Here is a 14,649-nt window from a genome sequence, read left to right on the forward strand (position 1 = left end):
ATCTTTCTGCAATTGTGCCCATCCAACTGGGGGGGGGGGCTATATATGGAATCCTGCTTCACTGAGCATTTTGCCCCTACATGGATCAGGGCAAAGAATTTCTTAGATGTTACCCTCTATAAAAGGTAAATTTCCATTAGCCCCACCATTGTGGCATTTGTTGAGTGAAAAATAGTTACGGTCTTGAGGCATCTTTGGGGTTGAATCAGGGCTGGCTTTAAGCCAATTGGACCAATTGCACCCAATTGGGCTCCGTGGCTAAGGCCCCACCATGTTAGGGTAATTTATATTAAAATGTGCTTAGATCCATTTGGTCCATTAACTCATAAGAACATAAGAACAGCCCCACTGGATCAGGCCATAGGCCCATCTAGTCCAGCTTCCTGTATCTCACAGCAGCCCACCAAATGCCCCAGGGAGCACACCAGAAAACAAGAGACCTGCATCCTGGTGCCCTCCCTTGCATCTGGCATTCTGACATAACCCATTTCTAAAATCGGGAGGTTGTGCATACACATCATGGCTTGTAACCCATGATGGATTTTTCCTCCAGAAACTTGTCCAATCCCCTTTTAAAGACGTCCAAGCCAGTCGCCATCACCATATCCTGTGGCAAAGAGTTCCACAGACCAACCACACGCTGAGTAAAGAAATATTTTCTTTTGTCTGTTCTAACTCTCCCAACACTCAATTTTAGTGGATGTCCCCTGGTTCTGGTGTTGTACTAAAGTGTACATTTTGATTGCTTTCCATTCTACCATAGAGATATAATGTCTATAAAAATTTTTATTTATATCTCTAAGATTCTACAGACCTTGACTGTGAACCTGGGGCCCTGTAAAAAAAAAAGTTTCCAATTGGACCCCGCAGCTCCTAAGGCTGGCCCTGGGCGGACTACAGAATGAAAATGAAAATAGATAAAATGTCAGCAATGCACATGCAACCGGGCAAATCATGTTTTGCTCATGAATACATTATTTAAAATTTAGCATCAGTGCCCTTTGGCCAGTTTCTGCTGTGTCCTAATGGTACTTTTTGCTGACAAAACCCACTGGAGTTCCCATGGCTTAGCTTGGGAGTGGAGGTTGTCCTCATTCTCAGAAGGTCGTAGACTGACCGGAATGTCAACACAATAAAAACATTATATATAAATTATCTTTCTAAAATTATAACAAAGAATTTGATTTGGCATTCCTAATCAGAGAGTTCAGTCAAACAGCAACACATCTCCCTAAATGTCTCATTTCTTTAAGAATGGTCTCCTGTGATTATTGTAGCTCTGCACTGTGTCACTAACAATGTAATCCTATGCATGTTTCCCTAGACCTAAGGCCCACTGTTCTCAGTGGGGTTACTCTCAGGAAAGTGTGTATAGGAGTGAAGCTTCAGGCTGCAGCCTCAGGCAATCTGATACACACATACCTGGGAGTAAGTCCTACTGAACTCAATGGAGCTTAATTCTGAGTACATGTGCACTGTAAGTGTCCTGTTCATTTATAGCCTAACCTTAAGCCAGCTACTGCTGGCAGGATGGGCACGCGCACTGTTGCAAGTGTCTCATAAGGCATGTTGTGGCAGTGCAAAGGATTGTCATGCTGGTGGTAAGACCGGTGTCAGCCTGCTGCCCCCAGTTGGAGGCCTGTGCCCACTGGAAGAGGTAGGTGTGCCACTGACTGGACACTGGAGAGAGCAGAGGGAGGCATTATGGGGAAGGGGATGGCTGGGAGGGTGTGGATCAGGCCCAGGAGGGGTGGGAACAGTGGCCATGGTTACTACCGTATCCTATCCCCCTTTCCCAGGCATGGAAGCCTGACATGGAGTGGCTCAGCTTTGCACTAGTGATATTGCTGGTGCACATCCAAGTAGGATTTGTCCAAGTGGACAAATGTCCCCTTACCCTGAGAGACCTCCAGCAGCTGCAGTTCCCATACTGGATGTGGAGGCGGCTGCACTGGCACCACCGCGTCACAGAATGGAACCTTTGTTAGGATTCGGCTGTAAATGTCTAGATACTACAAAGACAAAAGTATTTCTACCATAACCTCATGAAGATGTAGCTATTAGAGAAAGAAAATACCTGAGGTACAGCAGCATGTGCGAATAATATCTGTGAAGAAAGAACCAGCCACACCGTGAAAAGTTGCCTTTCCATTTTGGAAATGGCAGAGCTACAGAGGAAGGATTAGTTTTATTGGAAAGAGATAATGAATAACTAGGATCTGGCTGAATTGTCCAATATTTACACACTGATGTGAGTCACAGTTATTCTCTTTTTGTCCTTCAGTCTCATTGGGCAAGCAAAGTTTCATGATGACTTCAAATCTTAACAAATATATACTTTTATTCAAACTCTTGCTAAATACCAACAAAAGGCCAGATTGATATCTTATAAACTTCCTGTGTTTCAAGAAAAAGTGAAATGTAACAAGTGAAAGTGTGTTCTTGTCATGTGAACATCTTTCAGTACTAAACCATGTGGAAAAAAAATTTGAGCATATTTGTTACTTGTTCAGAAAAATCTATATGATGTGTCAAATGTTTTGTTTTATTAATGAGAATGGGAACAGCAAATGTTCCACACAGAGACTTGCTTTTCGTACACGCTGTTCCCAAGGTCATAGCAAGGGCTACCGGCTGACACATACAGCTAATCAAATGTGTTCACACAGTACAAAGCCAAAGGGAAGATGTTCACACAGTGTGCTTCCCATTTCAGTTTAGCTATATACACTTCTCCAATCATGCTTTCTTTAAACATTCCTTTTTCTGAATTCTTATCACAACACAAATTGGAATGTAACAGTAGTAGAGCAAGGCATGGTTCAGTACCTGGTGGTCATGACAAGACACCAGATAGGATCACTTGAAGCCTTAAAATGAGCAGCATTGCTAAACAGAAGAATGAGCCAGAGGCCTACCTCTGCTAAATGGTTCAGAATTTCTCTCAGCTAGGAATACAGGCTGAAGTCTATGAGCCCAATCCTATCCAATTTTCCAGCACAATTTTCCGCAGCCCCAAGGCATGGAAACAAATGTTCCCCTTACCTTGCGGAAGCCTCTGTAACTACCCACCCACCACAGGATGCAGTGCACACCCCATTGGCATGGCTACACCAGGGATGGAAAGTTGGATAGGATTTGGTCCTACATCAGTACAGTCATCAAGACCTTTCTACAGTGCTGTTTCACTTTTCCAGGAGCATATCCACAGCACTACTGTTGTACTGAATTTATGTGACTGGTTGACCAGAAAGTGCCTCTCCAGCATATGTAAGCATTTTTCCAGAACACTCTTCTTTACAGTGATAGATATCAGATACAGCTCAGATATCTTGTGCAACAGCCTCACCTACTGTAACATCTGAAGAAATGATCACAAAGCACATTCATGCTATTATTTCACTCTGATACACTTTATTGGGCTTCCTAGATAAGATAACCCTTGCCCACAGATTAGAAAAAGTACAAAAGAGGGCAACCAAAATTATCAGAGGGCTGGAATACCTTCTAAATGAGGTAAGGCTACAGCGTTCAGGGTTTTTTAGCATGGAAAAAAATTATAGAATGTTAGAATTTGAAGGGACATTTTAATATGCTTCCTAATGAAAGCTCTTTTCAATTTTTTTTTGTTAATAGTGGCTGACTCTGGTTGGCACTAGGACACACACGGAAAATGAGGTTCACTATTCTCCCCCATGGCATTTTAAAGGTGCAAATTACCTACCTGATATGTCAATTTGCCTTTGAAGAGTCAACCTGAGAAAATTGCCTCTTCAAAGGCCAATCATCACTTCAGGAAATGGCAAAAAGGGGGAAACAGTGAACATCTCCCTCCCCAAGGACATAGGGAACAAGCACCCACTCGTAAGGCAGCCAGGGAAAGGGGTTGGAGATCCCATCTGCTGGTAAAGACAGGGAAAGGTTTATGTAGAAGCCAATAGCTCAGCGCTTCTCAAACTGTGGGTCAGGACCCACTAGGTGGGTCATGAACCAATTTCAAGTAGTTCCCTATTCATTTCAATGTGTATTTGATTGGGTAAGAGGCACTTTTTCAAGTGGGTGCTCCTTTTTTTAGCAGGGGGAGAGTAACTGGCCCACCTCACCCCAGCAGTGTCTGTTCTAGTGGCTGTCTGCTGGTATTCATTTGCATCTTTTTAGATTGTGAGGCCTTTTGGGACAGGGAGCCATTTAGTTATTTGATTTTTCTCTGTAAACCACTTTGTGAACTTTTAGTTGAAAAGCGGTATATAAATACTGTTGATTGATTGTGTTTTGTTTTTAATATATTAACCTTGATGCTACCATGGTATGTGACTGCATTTATGCAAATGTTATAGATCTGTACTTTTAACAGGCTACTGCTTTTAACAATAATAGTTCAAGGGGTTTACTCCCAGGTAAGCGTGGTTAGGATTGCAGCCTTTGGACTGTTTGGAGATTTTTTTTAAACAGATCAGCAACTGCTTGGGAGGTTTAGGAGGGTTCTTTATTTTAAACAAATTTCTAAACTTTTTGTACACTTAATTTACTTAGGGCACAATCCTAACTAGGTCTACTCAGAAGTAAGTCCTATTTTGTTCAACGGGGCTTACTCTCAGGAAAGTGCGGTTAGGATTGCAGCCTTTTATTCATATAGGGTGTTAAAAATTTTCCTGCATGATGATGTCACTTCCAGCCATGACATCACTTCCACGTCGATGACATCACTTTTGGTGGGTCCAGCAGATTGTCATTCTAAAAAGTGGGTCCTAGTGCTAAAAAGTTTGGAAATCATTGCAATAGCTTATTGCTTAATTTCAGCCTGTTTTGTCAAGTTGGCTGGCTAACATAATGCTTCTAGGCAGGGCACCTGAGAGCTAGCATTGGGCCAGGGGCAATATACCTGATTGTCCCCTCCCCATTTCTAAACTTACCTATAAACCAGAGGTTACTACATTTTTTACACAAGTTTTTAATTGACAGTTTTAGGATAGGCAGGGAGTGAGGTACCCAAATTTATTTTGTAATAAATTTAATTTGTACTGTATAGTTTGTTCTGTCATGGCCTGGGTCCTCGGGGATTTTGCGGCCTGCTTCCAGGATCCAGGTAGCAGATTTGTTGCTAGAGCTCCCTCTGCTGGCTATTTGTGGTAATTTCACAACATAGCAACCTCTCCATTAAACAGGCCAACACACATTTTGCCATCTTAAAAGTTAGACCTATTCCTGGGTATATTTGTGGCGCCGATTCAAAAAATGACATCAGTTTTGCCCGATCATATCTAGATTCAGAGATACAGCATAACCTTGTTAGTGAATGATTAACGTAGCTTCCTCATGAGGAAGCTGCTTGAACCATTCACTAATGAGGCTATGCTGTGCTTTATCTCCAAAACAAGACGTGATAGCGCAATACTGATGCCATTTTTGGTATCAGTACCCCAAATTCATATAAAACCACCATAAATTAAAAAGTTTTTCTGAGCCTCAAATTCACAGGCCTGTGTTATTAGTAGTTATTGATATGGGGTGAAATTACAGCTGATGGCCAGCGGATGGAGCTTCACTACCAATCCACCACCATTGGGAAGAGTTTGGAAGGGCAGAAGAATTTGAAATCTGCACATAAACATTCCTGATGCATAACTGTCCAGACTTTAGTCCTGCCTTCATTACCTGCAAAGCATCATCTTCAGCTCTTTTCACTCATGACCTGCAAATGGGTGCGAGTGCTTCTTATTGAGGTCCAGGGCGTGGGCCCTCCAGTGGCTGAAACTAACAACTCAATCCAAACTCCTTGTACCAAGTGGTGACAGCCTTGTGGGTCTACTTGGACATGTCCCAGCAATATTGCATAGACCTGTGAAGGTAGACCATTGGATTTGGCAGGTGCCCCTGCTGCTGAACTTGCTCCCTTCCTGTTCTCCATCTGCCCTCCTCATAAGAACGTAAGAACAGCCCCACTGGATCAGGCCATAGGCCCATCTAGTCCAGCTTCCTGTATCTCACAGTGGCCCACCAAACGCCCCAGGGAGCACACCAGATAACAAGAGACCTGCATCCTGGTGCCCTCCCTTGCATCTGGCATTCTGACATAACCCATTTCTAAAATCAGGAGGTTGCGCATACACATCATGGCTTGTACCCCGTAATGGATTTTTCCTCCAGAAACTTGTCCAATCCCCTTTTAAAGGCATCCAGGCCAGATGCCGTCACCACATCCTGCAGCAAAGAGTTCCACAGACCAACCACACGCTGAGTAAAGAAATATTTTCTTTTGTCTGTTCTAACTCTCCCAACACTCAATTTTAGTGGATGTCCCCTGGTTCTGGTGTTATGTGAGAGTGTAAAGAGCATCTCTCTATCCACTTTATCCTTCCCATGCATAATCTTGTATGTCTCAATCATGTCCCCCCTCAGGCATCTCCTTTCTAGACTGAAGAGGCCCAAATGCCGTAGCCTTTCCTGATAAGGAAGGTGCCCCAGCCCAGTAATCATCTTAGTTGCTCTCTTTTGCACCTTTCCCATTTCCACTATGTCTTTTTTGAGATGCTGCGACCAGAACTGGACGCAATACTCCAGGTGTGGCCTTACCATCGATTTGTACAACAGCATTATAATATTAGCCGTTTTGTTCTCAATACCTTTTCTAATAATCCCAAGCATAGAATTGGCCTTCTTTACTGCCGCTGCACATTGGGTCGACACTTTTATCGACCTGTCCACCACCACCCCAAGATCTCCTCCCTGCCCCGTCACCTGCAGTCCACATGCAGGCTGTAGATTTCAATAGCATTCTGGGAAAGAATAGACTGTATGAATTCACTGCCTCCCATTTAGGGAAAAAGACTTGTGCAGCGGTCAGTTGAAGGGTTTCTTCTATTAAAAATAGGCAGCAATCTCTTTCTGCCAGGCAACTGAAGCTCTAATTATTCTTTTAGAAACTCAAAAAGAATAAATTAAACATTTGGCTGGGGATCAAAAGAGATGTGCATGCTAATCCATCACTTCTGTAGTATTTCTCACTGAGTGAGACAGCTGTGATGTGTCTTTTGCAGTGCAAGAGTTTCTGACCATGCATGACATTCAGCAGGGTTAACATGTCATTACCCCCAATTTAACAGTAACCCTCAATCAGCCACTTTTCAATGCATGGGAAAAAATGGGTACTTTTGAACTAGACCTGCCAAATCTCTGAAAATGCTGATTGATCACCTAAGCAATAAATGTCCTGCCACTTGGCCAAATGTTAAAATGGTCAGTATGCAATAGAGAGAGCCATGTCTCCAAAGTGATACTGCAGGCAAACAGGATCACATGGGGCACCCTGAAGAGGCGATATGTCTGCAGATGCATTTAAATTAATATGCTGGCTGCTCTTCTGAAGCCCACAAGTGGATACACACGGCCTCTGTGTGCTTCAGAAGAGCCTCCAGAGGCAAGAGCAGCATGGCTCCCCTCACCTCCAGAGGCTCCAGGTTGGCCCGCACCATAGGTTTGGGGACCAGCAGATGAACAAATCCACAGGTACCAAACTTGCAGATAACATGGGTGGCCTGTAATTCCAAAAAACTTATTATTTATAAAGAAGATTTGTGGTTTGCTGCCAGCTGCAGGCGGTCCATTCTCCCCCCTCTCTGGTGGTCCATTGGAGACTGCTCACTCAGAGAGATGCTGGAAGTGATAAAAAGCAATTGCTTTTCCTGAGACCTCGTGGACCACCTCTCAAGGTCTCGCGGACCACCTGTGGTCTCCGGACCACACGTTGGGAACCAGTGGACTAGAAGATACTAAAACGGAGCCCACATAGCATTAGTAGACTCTATAGGTCCTTGCATCAACTGGTATGCCTATTGCTACGGCCACTGCTCCCATAGGGAAAGGGCGGTTTTGTAGAAGAGTACTATTTGACCATGGAAATCTATTAAAGAAAAAGAAAGAGTATAACTAAAGCTTTCCCTCCCCCCCCCCCAATGGGAAAAGAAACTGACATTAGGGACATTCAGAGACACTATTCAAGGGGCACATCAGAGGCTATTCAGCACCAATGCCCCACCCAGGCTGAATATGAAGACCATCAAATGGGCTGAACTTGCAGACGTGACTCTCAAACAGCATTGGAAAGGATCTTTACTGACTGAAACTTACTTCTGAGTAAGCAGTGGCTGAGTGCTTTAAAGACTCTGGACTGTCAGCTGAAAGGTTGGCAACCTAGGAGTTTGAGATCCTGGTGCTGTGGAACAAGGTGAGATCCCGTTACTTGCCTCAGCTCCTGCCAACCTAGCAGTTCGAAAGCATATAAATGCAAGTAGATAAATAGGTACCACTTTGGTATGAAGGTAACAGCATTCCGTGTGCTTTGGTGTTTAGTCATGCTGGTCACATGACCATGTAAGAAGTCTTCAGACAACACTGGCTTAAGAGACGGAGATGAGCACCGCCCCCTAGAGTCGGACACGACTGTGCAGGGGAAACCTTTACCTTTATAAACATTATAGGAGGATCTCAGCCAAGGGGAAGGGCTTCATGCTGGATAATACTATACTAAATGCCTTGTGAAATCATGGTTTTAATTCTGCATCTTTAATTTAATTTCATCTGTCCGCTCCGCAGGACAGATGAAAGCGCCTCAGGATGGAATGGAAGAGAGACTGAAATGGGGATGAAAGTTGGTAGCTTTCAAAATAGCCTTTAAATCAATCTTCAAGTTCAAAAGCCCATGTTGTCAGCTCTTCCAGTGACAGGTAGACAGAGAGCACTGCACAATGTGGTTACATATGTCTCCCACCTCCTCCATTTCCGGGGAGGCTTCCCTTTCACTTCCTGACAACTCCCAATTCCAGAAGAGAGCAAGGACTACAACTACCAAGGATTAGTGTGTTTCAGCCTGCTGTTTCCTACAGTGAAGATTCAGGCCACCCTTCATTTTGTGACAACCCCAGAATAACTATTCCTATGGAAATCCAAGCACAGTCAACCAAAGTCAGAAGGGGCTTTGGACACACTGCTGCCTGGGAATTTGCACTGGAATTGCCTCCTCTGCCTCAATGTTGTTTTTTCTTCTGGACAGAACACTGGAAATCTTGGCTTCTGGGGATTCAAGCTGTACAAAGGATGGCTCTGCTAACCAGAGTATGCTACTGAGAACACTATTTGGTGCCTGCCCTCCCTGAATAAATAGACTAATCTTCCTCCTGGGAGTCTCTTTGGGAAACGCACAAAAATTCCTTCAGTTATGCTTGTGACGACATCGTTCTATGAACAGCTGTTTTTTCTATGAGAAAACAAACACAACCAGAATCAAAACCACCATGTGCTTTATTGGTTTTACACATCAAAATCATAATCACTGGGGCGCAGACCTGGAACATAAATTTAAAAGCAAGAAGAATGTCAGCGTGTAACAAAATTGGTCATTACTGTACCAGCCTGCACTCGAATCCCCCACAGCACACAGCTAAGAAAAAAAACAAAAAACAGAACAAGCCACCACGTATAAAAAGAATTTGTATCTTCCCATGTAAGTTCTCTTGTTAATTAGTAGTTGAAATAATTAAGTTAACGGCACAGTAATAAGACTGGTGTATGTGAAAGCAAAATAAGGGGTGAAGTGCTCCATGAATATTCATCGCAGATCTTGAGCTTGGCAGTTAGCCAAAGACGCTCTTTGGAGTCTCTTCTTTAGGCTTATCGAAGACCGTTTCCCCTCCTGTGCGGTCTCGGCTGAATATGGAGGGTGCCGCAGTGCCAGATTGCTCTGGAAAAAGAACAGGAATCAATTAATACTTCAGCTAGAATGAGTCACTTGCAACAGCAGCTGTGGAAAAGGGAGACCCAACATAATCAAGACACCATCCCATTGAAATGCACACAACTCTCTTTTAAAGAGACTGTCTGGCACATGTCCAGGGGCTCTGTGTCCCCACAACTGTTGGAGATCATTTGCAAATGCATTTTTAAGAATACAGTATATGGATCTAAAGCAAGACACTTCCTCTCCATTTTGGAAAGCTCTAGCCCTGAGAAGATAGTTCTATTACTTTTACCAGATAGAACTTACGTAGATGATCTTTTTTTTTTGGGGGGGGGGGGGAGGAGGGTGGATGCATACTGAAAAGAGAGGGGTCACTGTTAGTTCTACTGCAGCTCTAGCCCAATCCTGCGACAGCAGAAACACAATACTAACCGGGGGAGTGGGAAATCTATTGTTAAGAATGGTGGGGGAGGGAGAATCAAAAGCATCCATGCTCATGTGAAACATACCATTAGAGAAAACTGCCCCTGAGACAGCAACGCAACATTACATGGGGGGAAACTTCGTAGGTTTCTGTTTTGTTACTATGTGCTGAATAGGGAAGGTTCTTAACCCTTTACCAAAATGGAATCAAACCTTGTAAAAGCTGCTTTTGCTTGAACAACAGAAGGGGAACGTGGGGAGAAGCAGCTGCTGTCGGAAGGAAAATGTTCCAAAAAAGCCTATGCTGGGATCTCTTTGTTGTCTCTGAAAAGGAGTTCGTGCATCTGTTTTGAGGGCGAGGGTGGCTAGTGCCGCTCTCCAACTGTTTGCAATGCAAGGCAAACCGTTACTGGAAAAGGGTCCTTTCCAACCATAGGCACTTGCACTGACAGTAGGAATTGAAGAGCAGTACAGGTCATAGACACCTTTCTGTACAAGGGATGCCACATTGAACAGGTTCTAAAATAGCCCTTTGTTTTTTTTAATGCCACTGTGTCTCTCCCATACATCTCATGGTACTATAGGGACCAATGAAAACATTTAAATGACTTTATTACCCAGTTTGTACATTCTCTGGGATATAAGGCTATACTGTGCACTTAAGGTGAGTTCAAACTCCTCCTAGTATAAGGCTTACATTTCTATCCTCCTTGCCATCTTATTGAGCAAAACTACTAATGGAATTCAACCAAACCTTGCTTGGAATAAGAATTTTTTTAAAAAAGATCCTGTGTGCTATAAGAATAGCTTTGGATAGTACTGCAGGTATCCAGAAAGCCTCAGAGCGTTAATAAGTAGCTGTTTTATTCTGTTATGTCTACCCCCTCAGCCCCCAACCCCACAGCCAGGTCAGGTGAGGCAACCAGCTAGCCAGCAAAGTTCAAGATAATGCTTGACTTTGCATTAGTATGAAAGAGATTTGCCTTTTATCACACAGCGTGGGTAACATGTGTTCTTCATACCTGCTTAATACGAGATGCCACAAACTGTTACTTAAATCACGCAGGCGCCAATTCTCATAGCGCTCTGGTAACATTCTTCTAAACCAGCGGATGTGTCCCCAAGCATATGTACATACCACACTGCTTCATGACTTGGTAGGTTTTGGATTTAATTTCTTGGTTGCCAGAGAGTTTTCCGCGAGCCCCTTTGAGGTCTTCCACTTTTACTGGAGGGCGCTTCTTTTTCACTGGAGCTGGCTAGAAAGAGAAATATTTGCACATACCCCTCTCTTAGATACAAACCATCTAACAGAAGAAATGCGGTTGGTATTCAGTCACAGTACAATAAGAACTTTCTGGTTATGACCAAAAATGTATTATCTATAGATCATGAACAAAAACTGCATAACCCAGTATTCCCAAACTTGGACTGGTGGCTCCCTTGATCTACTGTGCCATTGCTCCCTATTAGGGCTACAATCCTATACATTGTATAGGGCGACGAGTCTTTTGGGATGATTCCACTGCTCCCCTGGCTGGTTTCCGTGGCTCCCCGGGGAGCCACGGCTCACAGTTTGGGAATCACTGGACCCAACCAATCTTCTCCTTGCTTCTGGTAATGTTGTGATAACTATCCTCAGTGATCAAGAGTGCTTTAGTATAGCAGAAGCAAAAACACAAATCCTAGCACTGAGGACATATATCTACATTTCAGAAGAAGGGGAAAGTACTAAGAATATGAGCAGGCAGTTGCACATAATTTCCTACCGTGATATCATGCTTGAAGATCACCCAATGGGTATAGGTGCATATGGACTCAAGGGGCAAACAGGGGGAATGTAGTGGGCCTCTTCCCTTAAAGTTGAGCAGCCAAAATTGCTAAAAGAGTACTAGCCAAGACAGGTTTCTTTCAATGTTTCCAGAGCCTGAACAACTCCCAAGAGTTAATCATCTGTACAACAGGAAGTCTTGCTGGAAAAGTAATAGCAAGAAGAGGGCTTCTGACCACTTGCACCCCATTCTAATTTCTATCAACGTGTCAGCAATTCTATCCAATACTGAAATTGAGCCCAGCAATGTGCAACTGAATTCTTTATGCATATTCTTCATTTCTTTCTTCCTCTTGCTCCTTTCTTCCACTTGAAATTCAACCTCAGTTCAATTTCAATTTGAAATTTAATTTAAAAGGGTCTGTCTTTTTGCTTAAGTTATGTTCAGTGCTCTAAAGCACTATGCAGTTGTTATGGCCCATCCGAAACAGTTTGTCAATGCAAAACAATAAGTGCTCTTTGTCCAGTATAAGCTGGACAATTTGCTTTTGCCAAGACAAGAATAAAGCTGAAGTACTAAACAATGAGACTGCATTATACAGAATTAGACCTTTAGTCCAGATAGCCCGATGCTGTCTCTTCTTTTCAATCAGCAACACGCTACGGTCTCTCTCAGCCTTTGCTACTCAAGATCCATTAAATAGAGATGCTAGGGACTGAACAGGGCCCTTCTGCATGCACAGCACATGTTCTATCAGTGAGCTATGCACCCCATCATACCTACTTGGCTATATCAAGACCCCAAATCCCATATATACACTAAATGGCTCTCTCAAACTGTGGGTTGGGACCCACTATGTGGGTTGTGAGCCAATTTCAGGTGGGTCCCCATTCATTTCAATATTTTAGTTTTAATATATTAGATTTGATGCTACCCTAGTATGTGACTGCATTTGGGGAAATGTTACACATCTGTACCTTTAACAGGCTACTGTGTATATGCTTTTAACAATGATAGTAAATGGGAGTTACTCCTGGGTAAGTGTGAGTAGGATTGCAGCCCAGGATTGTTAAAAATTTTCTTGCTGGATGATGTCACTTCCAGTCATGACATCACTTCTGGTGGGTCCTAACAGATTCTCATTCTTAAAAATGGGCCCCAGCGCTAAAAGTTTGAGAATCACTGGCTTACATGATCATTTGAAAGCATACTGGGTTAAACACAGAAATGATTGCTTGTTTTGCAAGTTCAAGGGCAATCAGGGATAAATTAGTAGTGATGGCTGTTCTGCAAATTGAAAAAAGCATGGGAATAGCTTACTACCAGTTTACTGTGGGAACAAAAACATTTCAGAACTCTAGGGAACAAAACAACATAGCCAGCCAGAGACTATGGCAAATTAAAAGCTTGTTTTTTTCCAGAAACTGGCTCACATCAGCAGATTGATGTTCTGTTGATATACTTTGTAGCCAAAGAACTAGAAGTCACATCAGAGCTTGAATGCTGGCCTGGAAACAGCAGGTTTCATGCAACGGTGGAACCATCTATGCATTCATAATGCCATATTCAAGGACTCCCACATGGAAACTGTTCTCATGAGGCAAACTGCTGATGTTGAGCAAATCACTACGTAGACGAGGCAATTTTCTGCATATCAACCACCCCTGGACATTTGTGCGGGGACAGAGAATCTTCCTGATTGCATAGCAAGCTGCGACAGAGAAGTGGCTCACCACCTTTCAAGTCAAGTGATTTAAAGCTGACTCCAGAAAGTAGGGTCACTAGCAGATCCATGCCTAACTCCTCTCCCCCTGCTGCAGTGGAATTAGCTTGTAAAGCAGGCAAAATTCCCTGTAGAGAAAAGTTAGTTCAGCAGGTCTGCTGGCATCAGGACCAGGATACGATTCCTGCCAGGGCACAGCATTTCTTCCAATGTTGGTGGAGTGTCAAATTTAGTCCTAGGCAAGGTGTGAGCCAGAATTCACCCCCCTGCTTGCAGGCAAACACAATCCATCCCAAAATTCATCTGAAACTGTCATGGGAAAACAGAAACCAGACCCTGATGAGCTCCAATATTGCCTTCAGCTGAGATTTACTGTGAACAGAAATCAGAACAGAGCCGAATGCCTCTATTAGGGCCCTACAAGAAGCTTCTGCATTGCCTCTGTGTATAGCTTGCTCCAAACTTTACTTCTGTCCCAACTTCGGCACAATCCTTTCCAGTAGAAACTCATACTTTTTATATGCACCCCATATGGCAGCCACCCTGAAAAAAAGCAAGGGGGGGGAGGCAGAAGAAAGCTTTGCTACTTTTTTGCTGTCCCAAAAGCCTGTGTTTAGAATAATTGGCAGACAAGTCTTTTATAAAACCAATACAAGATAAATTTATCCAGTTAGCAACCACAGGCTATAAGACTACCAGAGCTGCATACTAAAAGAGGAGCAACACCATAAAGCAATATCCTTGTAAGTGGTAAAAAGGCTCATACCTGGGACATGTTACAGTACTCACACAAACGGAGCTAGTCACCTCCTTGGTCAATATCCAAACTCTGAGGTAGCCTGCTCACTCCACGCTTATATAGGCTCTTGTGGGAGGTCATTATACAGGGTCATCTTCCCAATGCAGTTCCTGGAGTGTTTTGGATTGACACAGCCTTGTTGTTGAGAGGTTTATTCTTAGCGGTGACCGAGGCGTGCAGCATTCACTGCCCTGTATGA

The 14,649-nt window shown here is 43.4% G+C and overlaps 1 protein-coding gene across 1 annotated transcript; it reads right to left on the reverse strand.

Annotated features, from left to right (window-relative positions):
* Positions 1-9,279: 9,279 nt before the first annotated feature.
* MUSTN1 (musculoskeletal, embryonic nuclear protein 1) lies at positions 9,280-14,526 on the reverse strand. Its single transcript, XM_066615153.1, has 3 exons — positions 14,418-14,526; positions 11,295-11,415; positions 9,280-9,736 (listed from the first exon to the last, which is right to left on the reverse strand). Exons 1-3 carry the CDS (start codon positions 14,424-14,426, stop codon positions 9,630-9,632), a joined length of 237 nt encoding a protein of 78 aa, XP_066471250.1. The 5' UTR covers positions 14,427-14,526; the 3' UTR covers positions 9,280-9,629.
* Positions 14,527-14,649: the final 123 nt, after the last annotated feature.

This window comes from Tiliqua scincoides, chromosome 2 (assembly GCF_035046505.1).
Source record: "Tiliqua scincoides isolate rTilSci1 chromosome 2, rTilSci1.hap2, whole genome shotgun sequence".
Taxonomy (NCBI): domain Eukaryota; kingdom Metazoa; phylum Chordata; class Lepidosauria; order Squamata; family Scincidae; genus Tiliqua; species Tiliqua scincoides.

Bases quoted from the DNA above. Each gene is read 5' to 3' on its own strand.
- MUSTN1 (XM_066615153.1), bottom strand. The intron at 9,737-11,294 runs GTATGTACATAT...TTCTTTTTCCAG, and splicing joins CCAAGTCATGAAGCAGTGTG to AGCAATCTGGCACTGCGGCA.